The following is a 9,579-nucleotide window of genomic DNA, read 5'->3' on the forward strand; positions in this document are numbered from 1 at the left end:
ACACACCATACACACACACACACCCACACACAAATACACCCACACACACACACCCACACACACCCACACACACACACACCCACACACACCCACACACACACACACACACACACACCCACACACACACCCACACACACACACCCACACACACACACACACACACACCCACACACACACCCACACACACACCCACACACACACACACCCACACACACACACACACACACACCACCACCAAAGCACTGGGATATAGGTGGGAGCTGCCACACCCGGCCTCCTACATGGTCTTCAATGGACAGAGCCTGCAGGTGCAGTGACCTTCATGACCCATGTGTGGCTGGAGACTGGGACTCACTCTGCTTCCACCAGTTGATTGAGGAGGGTCGCCTTCTCCTCGCTGAGCTGGTTCAGCTTGTCCTGCATCTTGATGGTCTCCCTCTCAGAGTCCTGCATAGGGGAGGGGCGGGACAGCTATGGGGAGGGCCATGGGATTGTGGATGCCAGGGCTGGTGCCCTCCATCCCAGCACCGAGGGCAGGGCTGAAGGCTGGATTTCTAATCCCCCCACAAGCATCTTGAACGGGTGTGGAAGTTACGTCCTGGTGCAGAACACCCACCACAAGGACCATGCCCCCGAGTCCCCCTGCTCTCCATCATCCCGAGCCCCAGGACCGTGTGGTCACGGCCTGACCTTCAGCGAGCGCACGAATTCATTCTCCGTCACCCGGTTGTTCTGCTCCAGCTCCTCCGAGCTGCACCGGTTTTTATTCATCAGCACGTTGAGCTTCTTCAGGTCATTGTCCAGGTCCTTCATGTGGTGCTCGATCTCCTTTTGCTCCTTCTTCTCCTGCTCAATCTTGCCTATGGCAGAGAACAGAGACTTGAGGAGAGACCCCGGGAGGGTCTGGGTCCTCACCTGCAGGCAGCAGTGTCTGAGAGGTCAGCCAGGGTTTGTCTCTCCCCGTAGCTCCCTTCATCCCCTCCCTCTTGTCCTTCCCAGTGCTCCTGCCTGAATCTCATCCCTGCCAGGACAGAGGAGAGGAGAGGGGTCTCTTCTTGGCTGCTAAGCTCCCAAAGGCCGGTCCTCCGAGGGAACTGAGAGGACCCGCCTGTGGGGACAGCCAGCAGGCGTGGGTGGGGTGTATGGGAGGGCCAGGTTCCCTCCCCCAGGACACGTGCAGATCTTTGGAGCCTGGGGACCTGGTTGATACTCAGACACTGTGAGTCTCCAGGAGAGGGGGGCCCTTAGACCCCTGCTCCGCCCCAGCCAAGCTCAGGGGTAGGGGCAGAAAACAACAGCTCTTCTTGATGTTAAGATGAGTGGAGGGCAGGAGAGGCCACAGTTGGTTCATCTGCTGGCCACTCCTCACAGGGCTTCTCTGTCTCCTCCTGCTGTCGCCACGGTGTGCCCTGACTGCCCCAGGGCATGGGCATGTGAGCCCCTCTCTCTGCCCTTTCCATGGGTGACCCCATCTTACAGCATGGTGTTTCGGCACCTCTTGCCTTGGGACACCGATATTCAGCTGACAGCTCCGTAGGGTCTTTTAGGACTTGCTACTCACCGAAAGATGGGTTTGGGCAACCCAAGGGCAGGGCAAGAGGCAGCAGGACCTCCGAGAAGGGCATGCGATGTGTCTGGGCAGCATTCCCCATGGGGACGTTGCTGCAGACCTGACCAGCACGGATCCCTGACCCAAGACCAGGCGGGACCCGGGATGTCTCGGCAGGTGGCCATGTGGGTGGAGAGTGGTCCAGGAAGGATGCCCGCCTCCCTCATTCCAGGCACCCTGGCGCTTTGGCAGCCCCTTGGGCCTCAGAAGGGTCTGGGAGTCCTGGCAGAATGGTTTTCTAAGCCCAACTGGAGGTGATGCGGCGACAGCACCAGGAGCCCGCCTGGCAGGACCCTGGCTCTTCCTGTGCCAGTGTTTCCACCTGAGTGCCCTGTGCCAGTGTTTCCACCTGAGTGCCCTGGCTGGGCAGGGATGATAACCTTCCACGCTCCTCTCTGGAGGACAGCTCTGAAGTCTGTGAGCTTGGAGACATTTAGTGACATTTCTCAACTCTGCCGCTGTGACTGCGAACCGGGCAGCTGGGCAGGCAGTGGTTCACATTTACAAAATACAGGGAGCACGCGCGTTTGTTATTCGCTTTTAAGGCTGCGTGCAAATCCAGCGATGTGCCCCACTGAGTGTCCCTCCCCTGGGAGGTGCCCCCACCCCAGAGCTTGTCTGAGCATCACTGCAGGGACGGGCATGGAGGCTCTTACTTTCTACTCGTAGTTTCTTCTGCTCCATGATGTGGAGCTCCTTCTTGGACGCGTCCAGGGAGGCCAGCTGTGCCTCCTGCTCCTGTGTCACCTTGACCATCTCCTGCTGCAGGCGCAGCCAGGTCACCTGGGCCTGGACCGCCTTGGTGTTGTGCTCTTCGATCAGCTTGCTCAGCCTTTTGATTTCAAGCTCCAGGGGCCCCACTTCTTCCCCCTAGATGGGATATCCATCAACAAGCAAAATTGGGGTGGTGAGTCACGTGTGGAATCCCAGCACTTTGGGAGGCTGAGGTGGGTGGGTCACCCGAGGTCAGGAGTTCAAGACCAGCCTGGCCAACAGGGTAAAACCCCGTCTCTACTCAAAATACAAAAATTAGCCGGTGTGCTGGTGCACACCTGTGGTCCCAGTTACTTGGGAGGCTGAGGCAGGAGAATCGCTTGAACTCAGGAGGCGGAGGTGCAGTGAGTGAGATGGCGCCACTGCACTCCAGGCTGGGCAAGAGAGCAAGACTCCGTCTCAAAAAAAAAAAAAAAGTAAAATTAGCCTTCTTGGGCTCAAATGTCTTTGTGAGTGGGCTGCAGAGGGTCTGGACCCCTGAGGTCATGAAACTGGACGAAGGCTGAGGGGCTCGAGTTAGCTCTCAGCAGGGTTGCAAGCCACAGACCCCGCTGGAGGAAATACGACTAAGAGGCTCTGGAGCCCCCTCTAGCTTCCCCGTGGTGGGTGCACCAGCAGGATGGGTGGGGCCTCTGGAACCCAAAGGGGCTTTGAGAGTCCCTCAAAGAGGGACAGGAACCTGGATGACGTATATGGCATCTGGAACCTAAAGGGGCTTGGAGAATACAGGGACCTGGATGACGTATATGGCATCAGGCCTCAAACGCATTAGGCTACTTCCCGTAGAGCAGCAGAATATTTCGTGCTGGGTGAAAATTATTTGGAATTCAGACTTCAGTGGCCTTGAATAACATCTGATTGGACACAGCCATGCCCATTCCTTTACGTTTCATCTACACTCCTTGCTATGGAGGCAGAGCTGTGTCACTGTCGGGAGAGACCGACTGGCCACAAAGCCTGAATACTCTCTGGCCCTGTGCAGAAAAATATGACTTAGAGTGCTTGGCACACGTGCCATTTTGTCTGTAAAGCGGGTAGGGAAAGAGGCAGTTCTGTGCCTTCCAGGAGTTCAGGTCTGACCATGGGGGACCTGAGGGAGCTCTGCCCCGCCAGGCGCCACAGTCAGCTGGGGACCGCGTCTCCCTGCCTGGGACCTCACCCCCAGCTCGGAGACCATCCGCTCCAGCTGCTTGTTGAGGAAGTTGATGAGCCCTTGCTTCCTCTCGATGAGGATTGTGCGCCGGGAGATCTCGCTCTGGCTGTTGGTGATGAGCTCGTTGACTTTCTTCACGTCCTGGTCCAGCTCCAGCAGCGTCTTCCGGTGTGCGTCCAGCCTGCTGCTGGTGTGTGTGATGTCCAGGGTGGTCTGGGCAATGTTGCCGTCGATTTTGGAAAGATGTGTCATCTGAATGGATGAAAGGAAATGCCTGTGAATATTGCCCCCACCAGAGGCCTGGGAAGAGTTTACTGATCCACCGTTCCCTGACGGTTGGGATATTCCTCTGGAGAAATTCCAAACGCACAGTCCTGAGAGCAGGAGGCTGGATTTCCCCCGTCTCAAGGCCCCAGCAAGGAACCTGCTTGTTGGAACCCAGATGTTGGGTTTTTACAGAAAAGAGAGACCATGGTATTTACTTTTCTTATTGATGTGGTTTGGCTGTGTCCCCACTCACCTCTCATCTTGAATTGTGTCCCTGTAATCCCACATGTCAAGGGAGGGGCCCTGTGGGAGGTGACTGGATCATGGGGGCCATTACCCCCATGCTGTTCTTGTGATAGTGAGTGAGTTCTCACTAGATCTGATGGTCTTGTGTGTTTGACGGTTCCTCCTTCACACACTCTTTCTCTCCTGCTGCCTTGTGAGGGAGGCGCCTGCTTCGCCTTCTGCCATGATTGTAAGTTTCCTGAGGCCTTTCCAGCCATGTGGAACGGTGAGTCAATTAAACCTCCTTCCTTTATCAATTACCCAGTCTTAGGTATTTCCTTACAGCAGTGTGACTAACACACTTCTTAAATAGGAGCACACACATTGTGAGGAAATGTGAAAATACAGGCCAGAATAGAGGATAACACATTCAATTGCCTGCAATTCTGACACAAGTTAGCTACCATTCCCATCTGAATCCATTTTTCCTTCCAGGCTTTTCTATATAACTCTCCAAAATAAAAATAGGATCACACCCTACACACTGGGTGCTAACCTGCTTTTTAATCTGATAACGTTCTCTAAGTTTTAACGGCTGTGCTACACTCTGTCACATTTGGAGCATGGTTTATGAAGCAAGAATCAATTGTTGGACACTGGTTCCTCTGTGGGTTCTGACCCGTCCTGCTGTCCTGCAGGTCTGAGCAGCCAGTGCTGGCCTCCTCTGTGGGCTCTTTGGAGGCAAAAGGCAGATTCCTTTGGATCCCTTCTGGCAATGGGGGGTTTATCGAGAGGACGTTTGTGAGAACGTTTGTGAGAATCAGGAGTGAGGCAGTGACACTCACAGCTGCCATGGTACGGCCAGAGCTGCTCTGGGAATAGGGAGATACAGTCACCACCGGGACGGGGTCCTCTTCCCCAGGGCGTGGCTCTGACAGGTGGCCTCGGGCGCTGTGTCTGCCCCGACCACCCCTGCCCGTCGGCTCCTGCCACGCAAGGCCTCAACTCTCTCACGTCCGTGGGTCCCGCCTACCCCAGCCTCCTCAGGGCCATCTGAGCTTCTCCTCCCACCACGCCTGTGGACTCCATGTCTCTTGCCGGCCACCGTAGGTGACTTCCCAGGAGACCCAGCATCCCCAGAGCGTGGAACCCAGACCCTGCCCAGCTGGAGTGGAAGCTTCCGGCGTCCGGAGTTGTGTGGCAATGTCAGCTTGCAGCCTCCTCCTTTGCCAAGGTCACCCTGAGATCTGGGCCCCACAAGGACTCCTGCCTCCCCACTCCCCAGCTGCCCTGCAGGGGCTGTGGCTCCAAGTCCCCTTCAGTCCCTCCCCCGTCACAGCCAGGCCTGCCTCCTCTGCTCCACTCTGGACTGTTTGTGGTCCCTGTGGACCACACCCTGGCTCCCCCCAGTCATCTACACCATTCCTGGATTAACTGCCTGGACCCCATGGTGGCCAGCTCCAGATGGGTGGTCCCGCCCATCCACACTTTGCTCCTCCTCCCAGATATGCCTCCCCACCCCACCTTCTATCAGCCCATGGGGCTTTGAGCAGTTCAAAAATCAGGTGGGAGGGAGGTACTGTTTTCAACAGCTGGCCTGGCATCCATTGGAAAATTGTCATAATAGATGAATTTGTTGGTCCAAGACTCTTTGCTGCCCTCTTCTGGAAACTGGCAGCAGTACATGTATGATCTATTGGGCTGCCCAGAAAGGGGCTCGGCTGGGGCCCTGGGGGCCTGGGGATTGGGAACTGGACTTGGCAGTGTAGCAGCACGGCTGGACAGGCTCCTTCACACCCACCACGCCCTTCAGCTCTGCCTGGCCAGTTCCTGTCCCACTCCTCAGGAGGGCAAAACCAGCAGAGCTTGGCATTGGGAATCCGTCACTCTCCCCTGAGACTAAAATGGGGACTGTTGGACAGGCCCCACTGCCAGGATGTGCCCTGGAAATGGCACCGTCTGTGGCAGACTCTGGGGTGGTCTTCCAAAGGGGCCTGCTTGAGGCCGGTGGGGGAGGGTTACCCCTCCGGAAGAGGCAAAGAAAAAAACATTCAAGTAAGGAATTGTTTTTTCTAAGGACACAAGTCCCCTCCACCCCCTATGACAGGCGATAAAGGACAAAGCAAGATCCCAGGGGAAGTGAACGTGAGTTCACAATCGGGGGTGCCCTGCCATGGAATGGACGTCGAAGTCACACTCCAGGGCCCCTCAGGGAAATCTGCTTTTGACTGGCAGCTGGCCATGCGGTGGCTCACACCTGTAATCCCAGCACTTTGGGAGGCTGAGGCGGGTGGATCACAAGGTCAGGAGTTCGAGGCCAGCCTTGCCAACATGGTGAAACCCCGTCTCCACTAAAAATGCAAAAATTAGCCGGGCACGATGGCGCCTGCCTGTAATCCCTGCTACTTGGGAGGCTGAGCAGGAGAACTACTTGAACCTGGGAGGCGGAGGTTGCTGTGAGCCAAGATGGCACCACTGCACTCCAGCCTGGGTGACAAGAGTGAAATTCCATCTCAAAAAAATAAACAAATAACAACAAAATAAAATAAGATAAAATAAAAACTAGAAACAGTCTGAAGAGCCTAACAAGAGACTTAGTAAACAAAATATGTACATTTGTAGGATAAGATGTTATACAGAAATGAAAATTTAGGTTTTTGAAGAATATTTGGTGGCATGAGGAAATGGTATGTTGAATATGGTCAATGCAGCGAAATGAAAAACTATACAATAGCAAAGATTCATCGACTCCCATTCTCTCTGTGGCACAGTTCGGTGATATGAATCACAAATGGATGCACATGGACCTGGGGCTGGGCACAGTGGCACAGGCTAGCAAAGATTCATCGACTCCCATTCTCTCTGTGGCACAGTTCGGTGATATTAATCACAAATGGATGCACATGGACCTGGGGCTGGGCACAGTGGCACAGGCTAGCAAAGATTCATCGACTCCCATTCTCTCTGTGGCACAGTTCGGTGATATTAATCACAAATGGATGCACATGGACCTGGGGCTGGGCACAGTGGCACAGGCTAGCAAAGATTCATCGACTCCCATTCTCTCTGTGGCACAGTTCGGTGATATTAATCACAAATGGATGCACATGGACCTGGGGCTGGGCACAGTGGCACAGGCTAGCAAAGATTCATCGACTCCCATTCTCTCTGTGGCACAGTTCGGTGATATTAATCACAAATGGATGCACATGGACCTGGGGCTGGGCACAGTGGCACAGGCTAGCAAAGATTCATCGACTCCCATTCTCTCTGTGGCACAGTTCGGTGATATTAATCACAAATGGATGCACATGGACCTGGGGCTGGGCACAGTGGCACAGGCTAGCAAAGATTCATCGACTCCCATTCTCTCTGTGGCACAGTTCGGTGATATGAATCACAAATGGATGCACATGGACCTGGGGGCTGGGCACAGTGGCACAGGCCCCGAATCCCAGGGCTTTGGTGGCCAAGGTGGCAGGGCCACTTGAACCCGGGGATTCGAGACTGCAGTGAGCTGTGATTGTGCCACAGCACTCCCACCTGGGCGACAGAGACCCTGTGTCAAAAAATAAAATACATAAATAAGTAAGAAAAAGAAAATGGGCCTGAGTCCAGTGTTGCGTAAGGTGTGTGCTTGTGTATGTGTGTGTGTTTGTAGGAGGAGTTTGAGTGTGTGTGTTTGTGTTTGTAGGACTTTGAGTGTGTGTATGTGTGTAGGATTTTGAGTGTATGTGTGGGTAGGAGTTTGTGTGTGTGTAGGAGTTTGTGTGTGGTGTGTATGTATGTGTGTTTGTGTTTGCTTGTGTGTTCGTGGGGGCATGTGCAATTGCATGTGTGTTTGTGTGTGTGAATGTGTTTGTGTGTGTGAGAATGACTACGTGTGTATGTTTGTGGGTGGGTGCAAATGTATTTCTGTATTAAAAATTTCCAGAAGGAAATTTACCAAATTAAAAAAAAAAAAAAGTTGCCTCTGGATGGTGGGTCTAGAGCTGTCTCATTTTCTTCTGTATGCCTTTCTGTATTTCTAGGTTTTCTTTCTTTTTCTTCTTTTTTTTTTTTTTAGACAGAGTCTCGCTCTGTCACCCAGGCTGATGTACAATGGCATGATCTCAGCTCACTGCGACCTCTGCCTCCCAGGTTCAAGTGATTCTCCTGCCTCAGCCTCCCGAGTAGCTGGGATTATAGGCGCACACCACCACACCCAGCTAATTTTCTGTATTTTTGGCAGAGACAGGGTTTCGCCATGTTGGCCAGGCCGGTCTCGAACTCCTGACCTCAGGTGATCCACCCGCCTCGGCCTCCCAAAGTGCTGGGATTACAGGCATGAGCCACTGCGCCTGGGCTATTTCTAGGCTTTCTACAGTAAAAATGTATCACTCTTACAACTGGAACACCATGGAAAGGAGTGAGCACACGCGGGCCCTGTGCTCACACTGACTCCGCCCTCTCCGCCCCCAGTACGCCTTTGCCCTCACATGCCCAGGCTGCAGGGGGCTTCGCGCAGCCCCACCCTGGGGCAGGGGCCTACCATGTTGGTCTTCTCCTTCTGCAGCTTCAGGATGAGCTGGTTGAAGTATTTGGTGGTCTTGTTGGAGGTCATGTGTTCCTGCAGCTTCTCCCGGATGGCAGCGTCTGTCTTCCTCCTGAGCTCCAGCTCACCCTGGATGGCTTGGCGGATGGCCTGTAACTCCTCTGTGAGTATCATTTGTTCCTGGAGAGGAGGAGCCACAGGGTGGATGTGCCTGAAGAGGCACCACAGTGTGCCAGGAGTGACCTGTGGGGCGGGCCCGGCCTTACCAGCTGGTCCTGGCTGAGGGCATCCTCTGTGTCCTGCAGGGTGAGCCTGTAAGTGTTGAACTGGCTCTGCAGGGCCACCTGCTTGGTCAGGCACTGGGTGGTGAGCTTCTGCAGCAGTCTGGCTTCCATCTCTGTCCGGTTCAGGATGCTTGCCAGCTTCTCGTTCTTTTCTTCCTCCTTCATGATGGATTTCTTATAGGCGTCAATCTCACTGTCGATGGACCTGGCTTGATGCTGGCATTCTCTGCAGAAATGGAGGGGGAAGAGCCAGTTATGTGTGAGACATCAGAGAGCCAATGCACAGAGCTATGCCCCACACGAGGGAGCTCACTAAGTAGAACTCAATGCATAGAGAAATAAATTAGGAAGCCAACTCTTTTTTATTTATTTATTTATCTTTTGAGACAGAGTCTCACTCTGTAACCCAGGCTGGAGTACAGTGGTGCGATCTCGGTTCACTGCAACCTCTGCCTCCCAGGTTCAAGTGATTCTCCTGCCTCAGCCTCCTGAGTGGCTGGGATTACAGGTGTGCGCCACCATGCCCGGCTAATTTTTCAACTCTTTTTGTAGAGATGGGGTTTTACCATGTTGCCCAGGCTGGTCTCCTACTCCTGAGCTCAAGCAATATGCCTGCCTTGGCCTCCCAAAGTGCTGGGATTACAGGCGTGAGCCACTGCACCCAGCAGGAAACCATCTTTTTAAATAGTAGCCAAATCTTTAAAACATTTTCTATTAAAATTTTGGCCGGGCG

General features: G+C 54.0%; 1 protein-coding gene across 1 annotated transcript in view; it reads right to left on the reverse strand.

The window, feature by feature from the left end:
- CCDC40 (coiled-coil domain 40 molecular ruler complex subunit) overlaps positions 1-9,579 on the reverse strand; it is a 68,265-nt gene that overhangs the window by 13,268 nt on the left and 45,418 nt on the right. Inside the window, exons 11-16 of the mRNA XM_017879320.1 lie at positions 8,829-9,072; positions 8,560-8,742; positions 3,543-3,788; positions 2,266-2,479; positions 691-860; positions 356-447 (exon numbers count right to left, since the gene is read on the reverse strand). Of these exons, the coding sequence (XP_017734809.1) occupies positions 356-447; positions 691-860; positions 2,266-2,479; positions 3,543-3,788; positions 8,560-8,742; positions 8,829-9,072 (1,149 nt within the window). The remainder of the gene's footprint in view (positions 1-355; positions 448-690; positions 861-2,265; positions 2,480-3,542; positions 3,789-8,559; positions 8,743-8,828; positions 9,073-9,579) is intronic.

This window comes from Rhinopithecus bieti, unplaced genomic scaffold, assembly GCF_001698545.2.
Source record: "Rhinopithecus bieti isolate Rb0 unplaced genomic scaffold, ASM169854v2 scaffold_9899, whole genome shotgun sequence".
NCBI lineage: Eukaryota > Metazoa > Chordata > Mammalia > Primates > Cercopithecidae > Rhinopithecus > Rhinopithecus bieti.